Genomic DNA, 23,454 nt, shown 5'->3' on the forward strand with positions numbered 1-23,454 from the left:
TTTTGTTTGACACAAAAGTTATAGAAGGCGGAAAAAGGAATATTTTAACATGTTTCAGAAATTATAGCTTTATTTGTATGGGACTACAGACCTAAATCAATGCTAATCACCGCTGATTCGTTTTCGTCCCGTTCGAGAAAACGGTCGGATCTCCACGAAACGGGCGCTACGCCCGCTCACTGTTGAATAGATACACACAACCTATCATAACGACATCATCATCATCATCATCATCATCGTCATCATCATCATCTCCAACTCCTATTATCTCCATTTTGACATTCACTCCAAAACCTTTATATTTATTTAACTATTTATTTATTTATTCATTTATTCCAATATTTATTTATTTATTCATTTATTCCAATATTTATTTATTTATTCATTTATTCCAATATTTATTTATTTATTCATTTATTCCAATATTTATTTATTCATTTATTTGTTCCAATATTTATTTATTCCAATATTTATTATTTATTTACTCATTCATTTATTTACTCATTCATTTATTTATATTCAAATTAATTAATTTATTTATTCAAATTAATTAATTTATTTATTCAAATTAATTAATTTATTTATTCAAATTAATTAATTTATTTATTCATTTATTTATATTTAAATTAATTTTACATGTTTGTTTGTTTGTTTGTTTGTTTGTTTGTTTGTTTGTTTGTTTGTTTGTTTGTTTGTTTGTTTGTTTGTTTGTTTGTTTGTTTGTTTGTTTGTTTGTTTGTTTGTTTGTTTGTTTGTTTGTTTGTTTGTTTGTTTGTTTGTTTGTTTGTTTGTTTGTTTGTTTGTTTGTTTGTTTGTTTGTTTGTTTGTTTGTTTGTTTGTTTGTTTGTTTGTTTGTTTGTTTGTTTGTTTGTTTGTTTGTTTGTTTGTTTGTTTGTTTGTTTGTTTGTTTGTTTGTTTGTTTGTTTGTTTGTTTGTTTGTTTGTTTGTTTGTTTGTTTGTTTGTTTGTTTGTTTGTTTGTTTGTTTGTTTGTTTGTTTGTTTGTTTGTTTGTTTGTTTGTTTGTTTGTTTGTTTGTTTGTTTGTTTGTTTGTTTGTTTGTTTGTTTGTTTGTTTGTTTGTTTGTTTGTTTGTTTGTTTGTTTGTTTGTTTGTTTGTTTGTTTGTTTGTTTGTTTGTTTGTTTGTTTGTTTGTTTGTTTGTTTGTTTGTTTGTTTGTTTGTTTGTTTGTTTGTTTGTTTGTTTGTTTGTTTGTTTGTTTGTTTGTTTGTTTGTTTGTTTGTTTGTTTGTTTGTTTGTTTGTTTGTTTGTTTGTTTGTTTGTTTGTTTGTTTGTTTGTTTGTTTGTTTGTTTGTTTGTTTGTTTGTTTGTTTGTTTGTTTGTTTGTTTGTTTGTTTGTTTGTTTGTTTGTTTGTTTGTTTGTTTGTTTGTTTGTTTGTTTGTTTGTTTGTTTGTTTGTTTGTTTGTTTGTTTGTTTGTTTGTTTGTTTGTTTGTTTGTTTGTTTGTTTGTTTGTTTGTTTGTTTGTTTGTTTGTTTGTTTGTTTGTTTGTTTGTTTGTTTGTTTGTTTGTTTGTTTGTTTGTTTGTTTGTTTGTTTGTTTGTTTGTTTGTTTGTTTGTTTGTTTGTTTGTTTGTTTGTTTGTTTGTTTGTTTGTTTGTTTGTTTGTTTGTTTGTTTGTTTGTTTGTTTGTTTGTTTGTTTGTTTGTTTGTTTGTTTGTTTGTTTGTTTGTTTGTTTGTTTGTTTGTTTGTTTGTTTGTTTGTTTGTTTGTTTGTTTGTTTGTTTGTTTGTTTGTTTGTTTGTTTGTTTGTTTGTTTGTTTATTTATTTATTTATTTATTTATTTATTTATTACATAATTCTATACTCACATCATGGCGGATCAGATGTAGTCCAGTCAACAATTTTATATTCATTTTCATTAACTTCTCTAACTAGTAATCTTACCTTCTTTCTCATCACCATCATTACTGTATAAACTACGCATCAATTCTGAAACTGTTTCGGAATATAAAACCGTAGTCGTACGGCACTCAGATAATATCTAGTAATTACTTTTCATTGGTAGGAACAAAAGGTGCTTACTATACCAGGATTGAAGAACTTACGTTATGTCGTTTTCAACAAGAAACACAAATTAGTGTAACAAATAATTTACAGGAGCAAGGAGAGTTATGGTCGTTGCTTTCATATGAAGGTAACCGTAACAGTAATATGCGTTACAAGAGCGGTATGTTGAAGTTTTCATGTTCGAGGAAAAGTTTGAAAAAGCGAAACGTAGTTGAGCTTTTTTAATTTCCGAGAATTGAAAGAAAACATACCGCTCGCGAATCGTACATTATTTTGTGCGAAGATCGTTTATTACATACCTGAACGAGGAATTTCTAATTAGTTGCAATGAAATCGCCATCTTGGTTTCTGTTCAATGACGGCAAATTTGCAAAACAAAAATATCTATCTTCAACATTGTTGCTTTAAAATGTTTTCTGTGTTTACTATACTCCAGCAGGCCGTGATATTACGTCTGTAATCTTGTTGATTTTTTACAGCTTCCTTAATGTTACTTGCATCACGAATGCAGTAACTTTAGTGGAGTTGTAGAGTTTACTTAATTTTTGCAAATATTTAAAAACAATAATTAACAGTGCAATTTAGGTGAAATTGCAGTGGTAAGTTTCCAATTTATAATTATTACTATATTGAACGTCTCTAAAAATAATATGTTAAAAGCCTAAAGCAGTAAAATCAATATGTCACTTAAGCGGTAAGAAGAGGGAAATTGTTATGTGTGTTAGGTTAGGAATACTGAATGTGGAATTTTAGACTTTCCGCGGATTGGTTTTGTGCGGAAACCAAGCAAATACGCACGATCTCGCACAAAATAATTTTATGCTCGATCATACCGAAATGTAGTAATTATACACCTGGTAGCAGCCCTTTAATGGACCTCATTAAAGTACACCTATTCATTAAAGTTCAGTGTTCCACCAATCAAAAAATACCATTGTAGCAATATGAAAGCGCAAGTATCGATTATTCTCGGATATGCAATCGAAAGACAACTAGCGCGAGAAGAGACAATATTAAACTCAGTCGAAAAAAACAACACACAAATTAACATCAATTCACCGTCATCTTCCAGCCTTTCACAAAGCACACTCCCGCAAATTCATTTCACCAATTGCCGGAAAAATCAATATGGTCGAGCATAAAAAGTCGTATGAAACTTGCCTATAATGGTAATTAAGACGCTCGTATGAAAATTATGAAACTCGCTTGCGCTCGTTTCATAAACAAACATACTCGCGTCTTAATTACTACCATTATAGGCTTGTTGCATAATGTACTATTATGTTATTAAGTTTCATTATAAGTATGCTGTAATAAAATAGATATTAACATCATTTTAATTATAATATAGGCCTAAGCCTAAATCTAAAAAGATATTTTCTCTCCTCTTTAATATTATAGTTCCCTTGGCTTTCATATTTTAACTGTAAAATCATTATTATTATAATCATTATATTATTACTGTTATTATTATTATTATTATTATTATTATTATTATTATTATTATTAATTTTTATCATAATTATTTTGTAATGAAATAGATATTAATACACTTTTAAGTATGATATGAGCCTAAATTTGTACTGTAAATATTTTGTAATAAAGTAGATATTGACGTAATTTAAAGCATAATACAGGCCTAAGCCTAAATCTAAGTACATATTTTCTGTCCTCTATGCCCTCGTCTTTTAAACTTTGTGTCCTCTTTTTCATCGACGTGAATCTGGTCACCCTAGAGTTAATATTTTCACTTGTTTTCATTATTTACAGAAGACTAAGAGAAATAAAGGAGATAAGTCCATTTTCAGATTTTTTTTTTGTTTCGTTTTGTTTTGTAATGAAATAGTGAAACATAAGCTTTGCACTACACGTATCAGATTGGAAATAAAGAGGTTTAATCCATATGAAAATGAAAGGAAAAGAAATGGGCCAAGCGGAATAAAGGAGATCAGTCCAACAGAAATGTTCAAATAAATGTAACCATTCTCATAACTAAGCAAGGTAAAAAATATTTTTACTGTTAATTCCTTTACTAAAGATTATTTTGTTTTTACAGTGGGCAAAATAAAGGAGATAAATCCACGGGACTGAGCCCCTTAATTACAGGAAAAGTTTGCACTTGTGTTATTTTTTATATTAAAATACTTTGATCGAAACGCTTTTGTTAATTTTTTCTACATAGCCTACATATAATTTTCATTTTGTTATATTCTTCCTTACGTTTTCCCTATTAAGTATTTGTACTAACTGAGTTGCTTTTATTATATTCCAATCCTTAGATCTGTATTTTACTTTTTTTCTTCTATTATGGTATTATTTTCATGTTATTTAATGTCGATTTTGTTATGCTATTATTTTTTGTATATGTTAATATTCTGTTCTTTAACTTTTTGTTTAATTTTCACTGCTTGTATACTTTGTGACCTGGTAGAGTTTGATAAATAAATAAATACATAAATAGACAGACAGACAGAGACAGACAGACAGAGACAGACAAACAGACAGACAGACAGACAGACAGACAGACAGACAGACAGACAGACAGACAGACAGACAGACAGACAGACAGACAGACAGACAGATAGATAGATAGATAGATAGATAGATAGATAGATAGATAGATAGATAGATAGATAGATAGATAGATAATTAAATAATTAAATAAATAAATAAGTCAGTAAGTAACTAAGTAAATAAATAAATAAATAAATAGAGAAATAAATAAATAAATAAATAGAGAAATAAATAAGTAAATAAATAAATGAATAAATAAGTAAATAAATAAATGAATAAATAAAAATATATATAAATGAATAAATAATAAATAAGTAAATAAATAAATAATTAAATGCCATAAGCAAATGAATAAATAAATGAATATATAAATGAATAAATAAGTGAAGAAGTAAATAAGTAATTAAATAAATAAGTAAATAAATAAATACGCAAATAGGTAAATTAATAAATGTGTAAATAAATAAATGAATAAATAAATGAAATGAATGAATGAATAAATAAATAAGTAAATTATTATTATTATTATTATTATTTTTATTATTATTATTATTATTATTATTATTATTATTATTATTATTATTATTATTATTATTATTTGAAGTTTTTAAAATTGGATTGCAATAATCGTAAAAAAGTTACTGGGTTTCATATAATTAAAAATGCTCTCCTGAAAAATTATAAAAAGTGAACTTATGCCCTTTATTTCTCCTAAACTTTATATATAGGTAATTATATTCACTCAGAATTGAAAAAGTAGACTGTGTTATGTGGCAACTTGCAATGATGTAATCAACATCGTTTAACGAAAAACAATAATAAATGTATACTAATTTTGGTGAAAATAAATTAACGAATATAGTATTTACTTTAGTGGTCTCAATTATAAGCCTATTTAAGTGTGACTTATGAGATTCACTTTCGTTTTCATACATCGGTGTGAAACCAGACTGAACTATGTATACTGACGCAAACAGTTGCTACTGTAATCTGTGTTTCGAAATGTCTTCATGCACAAATGCACTACACAAATTTTCAGCATAATAATATGTTCGGTTTCTTTCTCTCTGACAATGTTCATTGACATTAAATAAATATTTATTTAAGGTCATCAATAGAATTATTCAAATTTTTTATCACGCGTCATATTACGAAGACTTCTTATTACCGGAAATATTTCCGTTTTAACCAGTATATATAGCTGTGAGCATACTAAGTTTATATCGTTGTGAGATACCCTTGTCAAGATGATACGCCACGTAATATTTTTCCTAGTTGTAGTGACTCTCTGGGACCAAGTCTTCCTAAAAGAGGTGAGTTAACTTTTTCCTGTTCCAAAGAAATCTAAAGATAATTTTAAAGACTTTTGCGTAAAGATATTTTTTTTTGGTCCTACAGAATATATCTGGTATGGCAACAATGGTTATTAGAGGAGAAAAATTCGCTCCGGCGCGGGGATCGAACCCGGGTCCTTGGTTCTACGTACCAAGTGCTCTAACCACTGATCTACGCCGAAGTTCAATCCACAGCACCGGGTAGAATAACCATTGTTACCATATAGGCTATTCCGTAGAACCAAAACAATTAATCTTTACGTAGATTCTTCGCCCAACACTGCATATTACTCCATAGTAAAGATTAATTGTTTTGGAATCTCGGCCACCAAGTCACTCAATTAAGTGCGCTCCTTGTATAATGTCAGTTGACTTAATATATGAGGCTATCAAGTGCAAAACTCGCCTTATCCAAAATAAAAAAAAAAATGAGTTACATATGGGATGTTGTACTTGAAGAATCCACTGCAAGAATGATGGATGTCATTTGGAATACATTTTGCAGGAGAAGCAATTGAAAGTTTGAAATGCTTAGCGCTCAAAGGTTAACTATGATTTTCCTATCATTACTGGACAATGACTATCAGTGTTAATGCCATATAATTCTGTATGTACATTCTATATGTCTTATGCTATGCATTGACAGTCTTGGTTCATTTTCGACCAGAAAGTGGCATCTATCTTTCTTGCAGTGGACTCTTCACTTCTTACAGCTCTCTATCTACTTTTTATAGTCGGTTTGTGGAAATCTTGTCTAATTCCTCTTCCATAGAGCTCAGAAAACTGCTCTCAAATGCAAAACTGTCCATATCCATAACGGTTTTTCCTGTTTTGTAACAAACCACTTTACCTGGATAAGGCGAGTTTTGCATTTGATAGCCTCATATGTCAACATATATGTCGGAATTGGAGTCAGGCCACAATAGTCAGTGGTTAGAGCGCTTGGTACGTAGAACCGAGGACCTAGATTCAATCCCCGGCACCGAAGCGAATTTTTCTCCTCTAATAACCATTAAAGACTTGCGTTTTTCACTGTTATATTGAGATACTAACAGCTAAGTCAATGGCAATTTACGAGTGTTCTCGCCTTCTTTGATACATATTTATAAATTGTCTATCTTATTCTAGTATTCTAGTACAACGGTGGGTATCGTAACACAGCACATTATGAATATACCATTTTTAATCGACACGTTCCCAACTTTTTTTTAGATAGAGAGACAGAGAGGTCTCCTGGACCGTTATAATGATCAATTCTAGAGGGCCTGGAAATTGAATCTCGTCGCAGGTAGACTCTCAAGATTTCATTCTGTCAATAAAATCACCATAGCGAAGTGCGAATTTTGCGCCCCTCAATTTATGCAAAATAAACGAAAATCTGGAGTGGTACTTATTAAGGCTATTTCGCGAATACAATAATAAAGAATTAATTAATAAAATAAAGACAGTAATATAATTTATTGGTTTACCTATCTCGGAACGTCAACAAAGAATGAAAATATTTTCAAATACGACCAAGGCCATCTAGTGTTAATTACTGTAAATACACATAAATTGCAGTAACAAAATATAAATAATACTGTACTACAATACAATTTAAGGAAGTGAAAATATAAATAATTCGATAATTATGAAAGTAACAGTCTGAAAAATTGAATTCATTGTATGTAGGTCTACTTAATGCTAGTTAAATTGTAGTTGGATGAATTCTGCACGGAAATATCATATGTACTTCGTTACATCATAGCGATTAATTGATGTTGCTTATATCAGTTTCTTAATTACTGGGTTGTGCTTTTTAGTGGTATGTGAAAAAAGTTGCGAATCATCAGTGATAGAATAACTAAAGAGACAGTATAAAATCAACAATGTTTCAAAATCTTTTAAGGAACTTGATCACAAATAAAATATATCCTAACTAAGATTTCTGTTGTCTTTAAAATGTGTGGATTTAAGATACAGTTTTTTTCAGTCTAGGCTAAATGACTTATATAATATTATCATTTCGATTTAGAAAACAAATTTGTAATAGCACACATTAATAATTTGTTATTTAGTCGCATAATATGTTTTCGCCGAATTCGGTATCGTCAGATAGTGATTTACAATATTTAAATTTCATATTAGATGTGAACCTAATGAACATTAAATACGTTTTATTACACTAATTTAAAGTGTTAAAACAATAATACATACTAAATAAGACATATACACATCAGTTAAAAAAAACTTGTATTATGCAGGGGAAAGAGATTTAACTGAATTAATTTTAAGAACAGAATCTTTAGATTCTCAGTAACTAAAAAGTCAAATGTCATTTTGGTATATGAATAACGGTTTAGCCGAAAAAAAATAATTTGTGCTTGAAGTCTGACTCCTATTTTTGGTAAAACTATTGGGTATTGTATGTACGTATTTATTTACACTGCAAGTGGGCAAGCACCCAGTGGCAGTGGTAGACCATACACAATATAAACAATACACAATAAAATTACAATACACAATACAATTATACAATACACAATACAATTGAAGAGTCCACTGCAAGAATGATGGATGGCATTTGGAATACATTTTGCAGGAGAAGCAATTGAAAGTTTGAAATGCTTAGCGCTCAAAGCTTAACTGTGATTTTCCGATCATTACTGGACAATGACTCTCAGTTTTAACGCCATATAACTCTCTATGTACATTCTATATATCTTAAGCTATGCATTGACAGTCTCGATTCATTTTCGACAAGAAAGTGACATCCATCATTCTTGCACTGGATTCTTCAATTATATACACAATACAATAAGAATACACAATACAATTTAACACGGTCGTCGCGGTCTAAGGCATCCCGCCTAGGGCTCGCGTTACGGAATGCGCGCTGGTTCGAGTCCTCATGGGGGAAGAAATTTTCTCATGACATTTCGGCCAGTGTATGGGACCGGTGCCCACCCAGCATCGTGATGCACTTGGGGAGCTACGATAGGTAGCGAAATCCGGTTGCGAATACCAGCTATAACGGCTGGGGGGATCATCGTGCTAACCACACGATACCTCCATTCTGGTTGGATGATCGTCCACCTCTGCTTCGGCATGTGGGCGTGAGGCCAGCAGCCGGCTGGTCGGTCTAGGCCCTTCACGGGCTGTAGCGCCACGGATTATTATTATTATTATTATTATTATTATTATTATTATTATTATTATTATTATTATTATTATACATAAAATAACCTAATTAATAAGTGAACCTAATTTTACAATACAACCTACATATGTGTAGGCCCTACATAAGTTTCACATTGGTACTGATAATAGTCTTTCACTTTTCTCTCATCTCACTCACTGTACTGCCACTATGACGCATTTCACTGACACTTTAGGACACATTTCACTGACGCTATAGAACACATTTCATTTACGCTATAAATTATCACTGATCGGAATTATTCACTGCACTATAAAACCATATCTGCACTGACTCACCACGCTTCCCTGATACAACAGCTCAAATAAGACAAATATTACACCTTTATGCATACTTATAAACAGAACTATATTTAAGTTAAACATTTCTAGTCTCAGACTCTCTTACACGCTATTTTTAAATAATTTACAATTCAAACCAAGGGAGTAACTCGTCAGGCTAAATAAATACATGTCACCTTAAAAAATTAAATGTTAAATATCACCTTAATTTTAATTTGCACTTTATACACAACTTTTTAAGTTATTCTTGAATCTTCTCAAGGAAGGACAGCCCCCAAAGACCGCTGTAAGTAGGTCATTCCAATCATTTATAGTGCTATTTAAAAATGAGAATTTACCTACATCCGTTTTCTGTTTCCTACATTTGATTTGAGACGTATTTTATTGTATTGTATTTATTATCATTTCATGGTATTCATGCATTGCTCCACAGCTAGAATATGCAACAAGTCAAAAAACTTAATATTACTATAAAGTCTTAATTTATAGTCACAGTCTAGTTGAAATATATACAGAAGAAGTTTTACAATATAGTCCACTAATACAAGACAAAGTTTTATTGTCAATTTCATGAAGCGTTGTTGAATGTCATGAATTCACCTACAGAATAGAATGCTTGGGGAATATACAATAATGTGCGAATGCCTCATAAATCACATATGCATTCTGACATGCTCCTAAAAATTCACCAGAGTTTCTAGTCTTCATCGCAATGTTATAATTCATGAATATTATATGTTGTTAACCAGATGGTTTATGATGTGTTCCTGTTATGTCCATGAGACCTGATGATGCAGTAAGGCGAAGGTGCTCGTTATATAATAAAACAAAATATATTTACACTGAGGGCTGGGAAAAATACTGACATCCAAGTATTTCAAATACAAATACAAAATACTTCAAATAATTGTATTTGAAATACAAATACAAAATAATTTAAAAAAAATAATCAAAATACATTTGTATTTCAAATACTTGATACAATTTATAGGCCTAAAGAAATAAGAATATTACTGAAAATCTAAAATATTATATTAACATTATTTTACCTCGAAGTTTTATATAAACACTGTAACTAAAGATTCTTCCTTTTCCCAGTCAGCAATGAAATTATGCTACATATGAATAATTACTACTCCCTTTCAAAACAACCAGTTCCTCAAAACGTTCATCAGATAAGGATCCTCTTGCTTGTGAATGAATAAATCGTGCAAAACAGAACAGTCTTCTACAGGCGCAGAGGAACACAAACTTGTATTATAAAATTTTTTTTCACTGTTGGGTAATTCTCTAAAGTGCACAGGGTTGTCCCTTTGCCATTGAAGAATTATATGAGCTCATACTCTACAGCAGACAAGTTCTTTTCTTTTTGCTTTTCAAAGTCTGTTTTACTTGAGTTGAAAACATAAAAATTGTTTTCGTCTTCATCGTTTGAACTGACCAAAGATGTAGCAGACAACTACTCAGCTGATTTCACACACATATTGTGTCTCCTCTTCTTATCATTTGGTGAGGCAGTGTCAGGTAGCCATCTCATCTTTAATGGTGGGTGGAGCAAGCTGCCAAAATAGCTCAATTTGCTTCTGGGATCAGATCAAACATCACTTTAAATCTTGATGAAATTGAACTTATTAGGATTGAAGTTACTTGGAATAGATGGCGTAGATTACTAGGTAACAGAATTTGTAATCTGATTTTAAGGGAAATCAATGTGGACAAAGGTTGGCCGTAATAGCACGTCTTCTCATTTTGCATTAAATTAAGGGCTACGGAAGTGGGTTTCAGACCTGCACAATATTCTTCAAGGTACTGAAACTCAACATCTTTGAAGGTTGGCAATCCCAGTTTTTCACATATACTGTTTATATCATGTTTGAATTGCAATATTTGAGAGATTGAGTCATAAAGAGAATTCAATCGAGTTGGGCAAGGAAACTTTACTGAACATTTCAAGACATCTGATATAATTTCTGAGTATTTGAGTCTCCTAGACGCATTCCACAATGCTGAACATGTAGCAAGTGTTGGGTGATGGATCCTTGATGCTGTTGGAGATTTCTTCATGGCATTAAGGAAATCAGTTGTGGCAAGAAAACTAAGTGTATGGCTAACACATCTGAAATGGGTAGGCAAATAAGACAAAAGTTCATTCTTCAAATCCAAATCCAAAACTTGAAGAACAAAAAGAAGAAAAAAGTATTTTAAGTATTTGAAATACAAAATACATCAATTTTATGTATTTAAATACAAAATACAAAATACTTTCGAAAATCCTTACAAATTACAAAATACAAATTATTTCAAATACATGTATTTCAAATACTGCCCAGCCCTGTTTACACTCAATGATATAATTCATTGTGTAAAAGTGATATGTTTAGACTGAACAGTAACCCAATATAATTAATTCATTAGTAACTTATCGAAAAAACAACGTCTGTACAATAATTGTTTAAACATAATAATTAACACTTGATGCAGTATGTTCTCTTGTAATTAAAAAAATAAAAACATAGATTACGAAATAGTCTGTCATTAAACTAATTTAATTAATTCATTCATTTATACATCGTTTAAAATAGTGAGTAAATCTAGGTACATTAATAACTTTCAATATACTTATACTGTATACAAAAATGGATTAAACTATAATATATCCTAATTATTAACAACAACAATCTTGAGGTTAAAAAAGACCCAGATAAATAGCACGAAATTCTAGAGCAGCTAAGTTGCGAGAGCTAATATAAGTATTTACGAAATATAATAATAATTACAGATTTTAAATATTATTATAACAATGATGGCAACAATATTTATTCATTAATTTATTTCCTTATTTCCTTCTTCATTCATTTATTTATTAACTTATTAAACGAATGAAAAAGTAAAGAGTTGGGTGGGTAAGAACAATTTGGAGAGTTTCAAGAAATGAAAAATTCGTTATTGTATATTTTTATCTATTGATTATTAATATTGTTGTTGTTATATAGCATGTCGAATTCTTTTACCCTTGCCTTTTAAAAGATGTATAGAAAATCAGTATGGTAAAACATTATTTTATCTGTTATTGTGGACTCCATTTATACTAGCGAAATCGCCCGAGAGACGCATTGTTTTAAAATATTTTTATTCGTCTGTACTATAATACTCTAATTATGTGTGTCGTAACTGTATCTTAATGCCAGACATTAGAGTATTGCGATATTCATTAATAATGTATACGTAAAATCCCGCAAGCCTTGAGAGCACCAATCCAAAATGACAGGCGCGAGTTTTGAAAGTGGCATTGATCGAATCACTCAAATAAACATTAACTTATCTTCAAACATTCCAATGCGAGCCATTCTCCAGATAAATTTCACAAACTGCACAATCAACAACATGTACGATTATTTAAAATAAAATACATTTTTTTCATACAAAATTTAATATTCTAGTAAACTGAGTTCATTTGCTGTGTTTTAATGTGTTCCTTTGAGGTTAAAATCTCCAAACCAAGCCCTGCAAAAAATAAATAAGTACCATCTGTTGCACTATTCGGGAACACGCTGAAAAGACACTTACGCTCGTGCCATCTGTTGCAATAGTCGAGAACACGCTGAAAATACACGCATACTCGTCATTCTATTATCATTAAAGTAACAATGTAAGGTATTTGTAAAACTCAAAACTTATACATTTAATTACAGTCAAACAAAACAGTCGTATGCATCTTACCTATAATGATAATTTAAGACGCTCGTATGAAAATTATACGCTCATACTCGCGTCTTAATTACTACCATTATAGGCTCTTTGCATAATATACTATCATTTTACATTTGGCAACATTGACTTACCTGCTTCATCTATTCGTACAAGTATTATAATAACTAATGAAGCCACACTTATACGAACAAATAACATTTTAATCATATACCACTATGCCATTGCACTAAGCTTACGAAAGCATTCATTCTTCTCCATGGTCCAGGGTAAACTTTCCTTTCTTTGCTAATGATAATTTTATTAAATTATTCATGTTTTCTATGTAATATGAAATTAGTCTAAGAAAGCTTTTATACTTTATTGTTTTTGCAGAGAGAAGATCCTCAACTGAAGCAGGCCAAGAGAATGATTAAAAATGTTTGCAAGGCAAAATGTAGTGTCAAACCAGGTACTATTTTACTTTCCCTTTGGTATTATCATTTGCCCTGACGTGACGCAAATTGTATGGCTAATGTAGTCGTATCATTGCTTGTTTAAGAGCATTATTAGGACCGGGCGAACACGAAATACAGCATTTTGTCTCGCACTGAATTTTTGCGAGGCTAAACGTTGCATTTAAATGCATTTGGTGTAGAGATGTAACTTTTACGAGATATTTGGACTTCAAACGCCAATGTAGTTTTTAGATTTCCTACTATTTGCAAGATTTCAAAGAATTAGAGACAGTGTTGTATTAGTTATTTTGAGTAGTTGTTTTTGTGCATTTAATGAATTGCGAAGGATTTATACGAGAAACAAACATGAGGGTTTCTGGAATATATTACGGAAATTTCCAAAATGAATGAACGAATCTTCGGTAATGCCAAAACTTCATTTTCAAAAGAATTTCAAAAATAACTTTCAACATGTCCCAAACTTGAAAATTACAATTCTTCTCTCGAAATATTTCATATTAAGATATTAGATATTAGGTATAATCACCCTTTACAGAAATGTTGAACATTTTTATTTAGATATTTACATCTGTGTATATGCAATGGTGATTCCTCTGTTCAATCAATCAAGGCGCCGATGGTATTACAATTAGAACTAAGAGATATGAATAACTGTACAATACGATAGTGTAAGAAAATATGCACCACGTTTCTTAAAGCTCTGGCTGAAAAAAATTCCTGACTTTCTTAGTTTTGCTGGCCACTTGCTACAGATCTCGGATTATATCTCTGCCGGTCAGTGGCCGTTAAATTTTAAGTGACTTATCTTACAACGTGGGCGTCAACGTATTGAAAAGTATTACAACTTTCCTCCTATCGCCTCACCTTCCCACAGCAAAAGTGACGTTGCACAGGGGCAGAGATAAAATACGATAACTTTACCATTTTATGGGATCTATTTATACAGAGTGGTTCAAAAGGAATAGTGAATATTTTAGGGATAGTAGTATGTACTTTTCAGAATAAAAAAATTTCATATATTATAAACATGTGTCTAGTTTTCAATGGACGTGGAGATACAACTCTTTGAATGTCACTCATAATAATACATACAAATGATATGAAGGGATTACAAATGAATACTTCCTATTGACTACGTAAAACTGAATAGTGTATGTTCTTCTGAACTCATTTGAGGGCAGCATTGTTCGCAATGAATGTAGAGCAGGAATGTCAAGGTCAAGAGCACGTGACCGACTCTACGTGCTATAAAGCGCTCACTGTTGCAATGAATCTATTCTGCAGGCAGTAGCTGTAAACAAGAAAGGGTGAGCAAAATGAACTCTACTGGTCTACCACTGCAAGATGAAGTAAACTGCTCTAATAGATAACGTGTTACAATCATACAAGAAAAAGAAATAGAAACATATTTTGCAGTTTGTAGCCTATCTCTCTAATAAGTGCAATGAATTATAAAATAATAGGATACAATAAACAAAAAACATAACTTCTCCTTAACTTATACAGTTTCAGATAATAAGCATGACCTAATAAATTGTTATTATAATTCTGTAATAATGCAATTAGTACATGAACATTACTTTTCTATTTTAAACTTATACGAAAGGAGAAGAAATCACAGGACATTATGCATAGCCTATGATAAAATAAAATAAGAGGTCTACAACAAATAATAAACCTATATTCTCTTCAACTTAAGCAGTTTTACATAATGAGACCTATATAATTAGCCTAATTATTGTTACGTAACTGTTACATAACCATGTACTACTTATATGAGCATCATATTTCTAGAAACAAATTAATTTAAGTTCCAGATCAGAAGGGCTTCTTCTGTTTTTATGCTGACACCAGCCTTCTTGTGTCCGGTGAAATGTTGTTTCCTACAGCAAAATAATTTCTAATGGAAGACCTGAATTAGTAAATATTCCAAGCCCATTGAAATAAATTTTTCAGGACAGTAAAGAAACTATGGGCTATAGGCTTGCAATATGATTATTGAAATAAACATTTGTATGATCCAAAAATACAGACAGAGTCGGACTTCGGATATTCTTTTTACAGAATGGTAGCCTATGCAAAACATAACCTGTCAGGTAAAGAGGCGAATAGGGTAAATTTTGGACTTGGGAGGTTTCTAAATTCAGGTGTTAAATTGTAACTGTAATGGCATATTTTATAAGTCTATGAGTAAGGATCATAAAACAAAGCCAACTTGGGCTGCAGCAGGTCAATATATTTAAATTGCCCATGGAAATCTTCCAAGAGATATTTTAAAACATTGCAGTATTTTACATTGTTGAACACGGTTTTTTCCCTTAACCCATTTGCGTGTGCGGTTCGATCAATGATCAGCTACTGTTTCAGTTTTTTATTTCTGTTTTTCAAGACTAGTGCAAGTAATGATGCATCGCAAAGTAGGCCCTAAATACAGTCTCTGTGATTGTTTCCCAGGCGGGGATGCCATGGCCTATTGGTAGACTAGTAGACCACGGTATCTCAGCCCGGAAAACCTTCATCGCAGACACCGGACGTGAAAGCATACATTCTAAAATACATTCTCCCTAGAGAAGAAGTAGTGAAGGAGAAAATCTCTGCTAGAGAGTTTAAAACAACAGGATCGGATGGAAATTTAAAAAGCACCATTGGGACAGTTTTTAAATCTGTTTTCGGCTACAATGGAAAATAATTTAATTTTTTATGTTGTCCGGTATGCGGGGAACTGTATGCTCATGCCACACGACAAGAGAAAGCAAACCAATGCGAGAAAGCAGTAGAATGTAACCAACTGGTTGGTTGATGTCAGTGCAGTGGTGATCAGTGCGGTGAGCTACGGTGGGCTTCGAAGCCCAATGTGATGGGCTAGGACAGGCATGTCAATTGATGCCCAGGGGAGCAAGCGCGCGCTTTAGAGCCCAGGAGAGCCTGAGCGCTTTACATCGGAAAGGAAAGAGACAGGCGAAAGAGGTGGTATATGCCGCTTGGTAGAGCTATATTCAGGGATAGCCAGCACTGATTCAATAGATAAAGGGAAGAGAACTTATTAAAACTGTATCCATGTTAATTTTTAGATTTGCCTGAGAAGTATAAGTACATTATAAGAATGTAAGTTTTAATTTTAATGCTCATTTTTCACAAGTTTGATTTTTTTATTCAAAAGGAATATTTTCTCAACTTTTCGTATAGAAAAGTGAAATTTTCAGGTATAGGCCTATTTATTTAGTAGCCTTACAGAATGTTTTCGTAAATCTAATATACCGTATATACGTATTACTGAAGATAGTGTATTGAAAATTTTGAAAATATTCGCATGGAAATTGTTTGTAAGGAAATGAATTAACAAAGCAACTACTGTTACATCATAAGCAAAAGATACGTGAAAATGTCAGCTCTATAGCTTCAGCTGATTTCGAGAAAATAATTTAATATTCTGATGATAGGAAGTTGCTCACCAATGTCACCTTAAAAGCATAATGTGATAAGTGTTTTGTTATGGAATAATGAATGAATGAATGAATGAAATGAATGAAACAGCCTATTAGTGTCCCTTAGAAGGGCTAAGGCCTCCTGCAAGAGGAAAGCTCTGGCTCCGTTTTGCTCACGTGTCGAGCTAGTCCACGTGGGCGGAGTTGTGTACTACACATCGACAATTATGACTAAATATTAACACTTTGTCACTTAATTATAATCAAGATATTCAACACTTTTGTCATTTAGGATTGTACTCATTGCTGTTAGTCTGTTCTGCACGTTAGTTATCACATTAGAATATTTAGGCTTTGTCATTCAGGTGATTTCAGTTCCTACTCATTGGTCTACGTTTAATTCGCACTAAATTAACATATTAGGATATGTATCACTTTGTCCTTGGGATGCGTTGTCTCTACTCAACTAGCTGTCGTCCTAGCTCCTTCCATCCTCTCCTACATTGTGCTACTCTGCTCCAGTGTGTTCCGATCTGCTGCCTGAAGGAGTCAGCCCATCTGACTCTCGGCTTTCCCGGTCTTCTCTTTCCTTGGTAAGGGTCCCAAGTAGTAGTTATTTGCACCCATCTATTCCCCTGCAGCCTTACCATATGTCCTCCCCATCTTCAATTTATCCTTGCCGCTTCATGAACTATGTTCTTGGAGGACGTGATTTCTTGCAACCTCTTGTTGTTAATCCTGTCCTTCAAAGATATGCCGAGTATTTTCCCCTCCATTCCCCTTTGGCATACTGCTAGGGTGTTTTTCTGTCTAGCTGTCAGGGCCCAAGTTTGGCAGCCGTACAAAAGGACTGGAAAGATATAGGAGGTGAGTGCTTGAAGTCTGAGGTTCCTATTTAGTGACTTGTTTTGTAGTATGAATTTTAATGCCCAGAAGGCTTTCCACGCTTGCGTCACTCTTCTTTTCTTTAGTTACACTTAAAACATATACAGCACCTAGGTAACTTTGCTTTGTACTGTAATATTGTTTTGATTAGTTGATTGATTACTTTAAAAAAATGTTATGTTTTATTTAACGACGCTCGCAACTGCAGTGCTTATATCAGCGTCGCCGGGTGTGCCGGAATTTTGTCCCGCAGGAGTTCTTTTACATGCCAGTAAATCTACTGACATGAGCCTGTCGCATTTAAGCACACTTAAATGCCATCGACCTGGCCCGGGATCGAACCCGCAGATTACTTTTATAAGGCTAAAGATACCATCAATATAAATTCCAACTTATCATGTCATACTCAGTCTCTTTCTTTGGAATATCACTTTCTTTATGAATGGTGTGTTTCATCCACTTAATACAGTATAATATTATACTACTATGGAATTTAAGTGAATATTCCTTCTTAACTCTCTATTATGTTATTAATACTTAAAACACAAATGCAATATTAAGAAATCAGTGTTAGTACTTTTGTTTTACAGACAATATAGATAATATCAAACAGAAAGCAGGCATATAAAAATAACGACATAAAATTTCACGTTCCGTTTGAAGTTTGTGCACCACTGTTTTCTTAATCCAACAGGTTGCTTATTCATATACACAACCCTTCCTCTTTCCATACTTAGCGCTTGCTGCCCGCGCACGACGTCAAGGTCAGAAAAATGCGCTTGCTTTGACATCACTGGGCTAGGCAGCGACTGCGTCAGGAAATGTTGGTCTTGGGTGGACAAGGCTGCTGACGCGCGCGGATTGGCATTGCTGAGCGGTGCGCTGCAGAACTGTAACGTCATTGGGCTACCGTGCATTACTCTGCTGCACAGTAGCATCTTTCATTTTAACGCAATCGTTCGGAATAATAATTATTACGAAAAAAAAATTTCCAGTCCGAACTTATTTGCAAAATTAAAACTATACGAAGCGTATTAAGAAGTGAATTTGTAATTTTCGTCGAAAATTTCCGGAATTCCTTACTTTCAAATTATAAACATATCTCTCTGTACATAAATTCATAACACAATATAGTACTCGTATAAAATATAATGTTTAATGTGAAGCAAATTTATTCTTGGGTATTTGATCGTACAACATTTTACAACACTTCATGAATTACTTTCATGTTTCAGAGGAACTTGCAAACGCAGCTGTCTGTAAATTCTCAAAGGATCAGGAGTTGGCTGTAAGTATTTTTGCACTCTTAAAATGCATGTTTGGGACACTAGTGACTACGCCTATTATTGATTATAAAATAATTATGATTTAGTCAATTGTTTTTAGACATATCACGTTTATTGTTCACTGTAATAAAAATTTTATAAGTAACATCTCTTTTAAGTGTAGATGATAATTAAAAACATAAGATGACATACAATTTTTGAAGACTTCGTGATTATTGATTTTTTTTACAATTATTAGTTCATGAAAGTTCCTTTTAAACAACAGAAGGTATTTCGAGTTTATACTGAAGACGACATTATGATTATTAATTTTTCCACAACATATCAAATAAAGTGTTCATTATAATTTGTGTGTTAAGTCCTTTATACAGAATGTTAGGGGTTTGAGTGCACAGACTTTAACAGGAGGTCCTTTGTATGAAATGGAACCAATAGGCTACTTTTAATGAAATAATTTTTTACAACGCATAGTCCCACCAATAAAAAATAATTGTGTGGAATGCTTCGTTGCCGAAGTTTTCATATCTCTTTAAAATTTTTAGGTTTACTATGAATATCGTGATAAATATTAAAAAGGTGAACAATTCATGTCTTTGTCTTTGTGCATAAAGAGATTCTTTATTCACAAATTAATACTCAATTTTTTTTTACTTGTACATTCCGTGTAACTGAACTATTAACATTTTACGTGGCATTAATTTGTGAATAAACGGTTCACTTCATGCAAAAAAGAAAGAGACATAAATTATTCATCTTTTTAATATTCATCGCGACATTCATAGTAAATCTTATAATTTTAAAGATATATAAAACCATTGGCAACGAAACTTTCCACACAATTATTTTTTATTGGTTGGGCTATGCGTTGTAGAAAAATATTTCATTATAAGTAGCCTATTGGTTCTATTTCATACAAAGAACCTCCTGTTAAAATCTGCACTCCTAACAAACTGTATAAAAAGTCCACTTTTAAATACGAAGGGTACTCAGTAGAGATAAACGAAACTAACTGCCGCTCATGCTCGCTGTGTTCGTTGGATTTGTCTTTCGAGTCTCGGCTCGTCATTCTCGTGCTCTTCGAGTCTCGCTCATCATTCTCGAAATAGCATTTGGTCGGCGTGGAAAGATTTCGTCACTTTGAATAACATACATCACTGAAATAAATAACAGACAAAACAGAACAGTATCTTCGTTTTCAAAATGTTTTTATTTTTATTGGGTTATTTTACGATGCTGTATCAACATCTAGGTTATTTAGCGTCTGAATGATATAAAGGTGATAATACCGGTGAAATGAGTGCGGGGTCCAGCACCGAAAGTTACCCAGCATTTGCTCCTATTGGGTTGAAGGAAAACCCCAGAAAAAACCTCAACCAGGTAACTTGCCCAGACCGGGATTCGAACCCGGGCCACCTGGTTTCGCGGCCAGACGCGCTGACCGTTACTCCACAGGTGTGGACATCAAAATGTTCTAGTTCTATTATATATTATCTTTGATTATATAAATAGGCTAAAAACAATTCTCAAATAAATTTGGATTTCTAAGAAACATAAAACATGATATTAATATCTTTTTACTTGAGACTGCACATTTGATCTTAAACATATGAAAAGAAAATTCCTAGCCTTTTAATAAGGGCCTAGTAATTAAATAAAGACTGGGGAACGGATTATTGTACACTGAAAGATAGAGATGTCTCAAATAGGCTACTTGATTGTTTATACATATATAACAGTTGCCAAAGTAGATAACAGTTCAGACATGTATAAACAACAGCTGACTTCGGGACTTCGGGAGATAATCAATATCCAGTCTCGGAAGACTCACAACCAGTCTCTTACGTCAAGAACGCGACGTAATACAACATTGTCGTGCGGGTTTTCGACTTTGTGGACGCTGTTAGTCTCGTTTTCTCGATCGTAGTTTATCTCTAGTACTCAGAGAGTTGAGATTAGATACATAAAAATAAATCAAATATTTATTTTCGATGGTGTATGAAATATCGTTATTATTCTAATGAAAGTTGATATTTTAACATTTCTTTTTATTCACACAAATTGTTATGATGATTATGTGGATGATAATGATGGCGATAAAATGAACTGGAGTGAATAATGAAACTATAACGGAGAAGAAAACTTAACTATCTGGAGAAACACGCTTCATATTTTTCTGTGTATGAAAAATCCCACAAAAGTAATAAAACTGTTATTCATTGTGGTGAAAAACATCGGCAAGTGGCTGACCTGTGGGTAATCACACGATTATATTTCACATTTGTAACAAAGAATGAGACTTCAAGATGAGCACACTGAGATACAGAGAGTGATCAATATTAATTGTGTGATGCTGCCACACTCGCACCCCAGCGGTGGCTTACTGGTCAGACATTCAATCTGTCACGCAGGTCGTCCGGGTTTGAATCCCGGTCTAGTGATATGAAAAATTCAGACACACACTTGTGGAGGACGAAGTCGCAGCTAGAGATTTTCTCAAGGTTCTCCCGTTTCCCAAATTTAGGCTCCACATCGTTCCGTCGGATCTCCGTTATCATTCCATAGCATTCCCAAACACCAGCTGGAGATGCACGGAGAGGACTGACCTAGGGACGAGTAGGGTTGGCTGTTCGAAACCTGGGTACGCAGTGTATCCATCCGGTGTGGAATGTTCCTTTCTCGATGGTTAGCGTAATAGATCTTTTAGATCGTAGTGCTGAATCGTGGACGTGCAGTCCATGCGGATCTTAATTCTTAAGAGGACGATTTTATGAAGTTTAGAGAGAGATGTACCCGACATTATTTAATCGAAACTTGATTCTCTTGCAACAGGACATATCGCTCACTGGAACAACCATGTAACAAGTCCAGAAATTCGGAGGCATCGAACTGTAGTCCTGATATTGCGCCTTCACATTATCATCCACGTATTTCGATCTGTGGCCTACTTGCTACTTGGAAGATACCTATCTACCAAAAAGTAATTGGGCACTGTTTTTGGCCCTTTAGAACCTCGTGGTACCACCTCTTGTTGCTATAATAGCAGCCACCCTGTCAGCATGCTCTCCACTAGTTTGTGTAGGATATCCAATGGAATGCGTTGCCATTCCTCTTGCAACATGGCACTCAGTTGGACAATGGAAGTTGGCCACATCTCCCGAGACCTCAATCGTCGGTCCAATTCAATCCAAAGGTGCTCAATGGGATTGAGATCAGGACTCTCTGCAGGCCAGTCCAACCGGTGAACATCATTGTCTGCATACCACTGCATAGTAACCGCCGAAACATGGGCCCAACTTCCATTGCCCAACTGAGTGTCATGTTGCAAGAGGAATGGCGACGCATTCCAGTGGAAATCCTACAGAAACTAGTGGAGAGCATGCCTGACAGGGTGGCTGCTGTTATAGCAACAAGAGGTGATACCACGATGTTCTAAAGTGTAAAAAGAGTGCCCAATTACTTTCTGGTAGATAGTTTATTTTCAAAACTTAGAACACGTTGAAATGGGTAGGCCTACCACCGAATTCTTCGCATCAAAACCCAGAAATTGGTACCGTCGTGCAATAACAAACCCCGATGAAAATTAGCTCAAGACCGTAGAATTTAATGGTCCTGACTTTGAAGATTATATTAATTTCTTATCATCAGGGCTGGCGGCTTCGGAACCCCCCCCCCCCAAAAAAGAAAGAAAAGAACAAGCTATGTGGACATAAGATTGAGACGACTAGTATAATTCATGTAGTCCTGTTTACACTCAGCATAAGACAACCACCGATTACAGTGATCTTGAGGTGGTGGTGTTATATGAAGGTACCGGGAGTTCAGTTGTTCAGTGCATGCAGCGGAAACAATATGCTCCAACAAATAAATATTAAGTAAAATATTGTGAGGCAACTGGACAGAAAGCAACTGAGTGCAAAGTTTGCCGTTCAGTTATAAGAAGATGAAGACGCAAGTATATAGGCCTATTGTAATACTAATACATATAGGAAAAAATATACATTAATGAAAAATAAGGATGCTGCAGATATTCACTGCACGTCACAAACAAACCCGGACGCAAAATTGACTTTTCCTGAGAGTTGTGTAAAATTCAAGAATATCTAAATGAAAAAAAATCTTACTGTAAGGCATTTTCAAATGTTCTACGTTTGCATTTCTGTAAATGCAAAAACACCAATATTTTCATGGTACAATCATTTATGGAATATAAAGATAAGGAAAAACATTGAATTCCAATCGTAAACCATTTGGAAAATGTGTGTATATCGGCTTTTCAGAAATTCGATTCTTCAATTATAGATAAATAATATGCATAATTTAAATTATTCATATGTTATT

The 23,454-nt window shown here is 33.1% G+C and overlaps 1 protein-coding gene across 1 annotated transcript in view; it reads left to right on the top strand.

The window, feature by feature from the left end:
- Positions 1–5,762: 5,762 nt before the first annotated feature.
- LOC138697860 (uncharacterized) overlaps positions 5,763–23,454 on the top strand; it is a 35,215-nt gene continuing 17,523 nt past the window's right edge. The window contains exons 1-3 of the mRNA XM_069823437.1: positions 5,763–5,853; positions 13,438–13,513; positions 19,066–19,118. Of these exons, the coding sequence (XP_069679538.1) occupies positions 5,788–5,853; positions 13,438–13,513; positions 19,066–19,118 (195 nt within the window). The 5' untranslated portion in view covers positions 5,763–5,787. The remainder of the gene's footprint in view (positions 5,854–13,437; positions 13,514–19,065; positions 19,119–23,454) is intronic.

Source organism: Periplaneta americana, chromosome 4 (genome assembly GCF_040183065.1).
Source record: "Periplaneta americana isolate PAMFEO1 chromosome 4, P.americana_PAMFEO1_priV1, whole genome shotgun sequence".
Taxonomy (NCBI): domain Eukaryota; kingdom Metazoa; phylum Arthropoda; class Insecta; order Blattodea; family Blattidae; genus Periplaneta; species Periplaneta americana.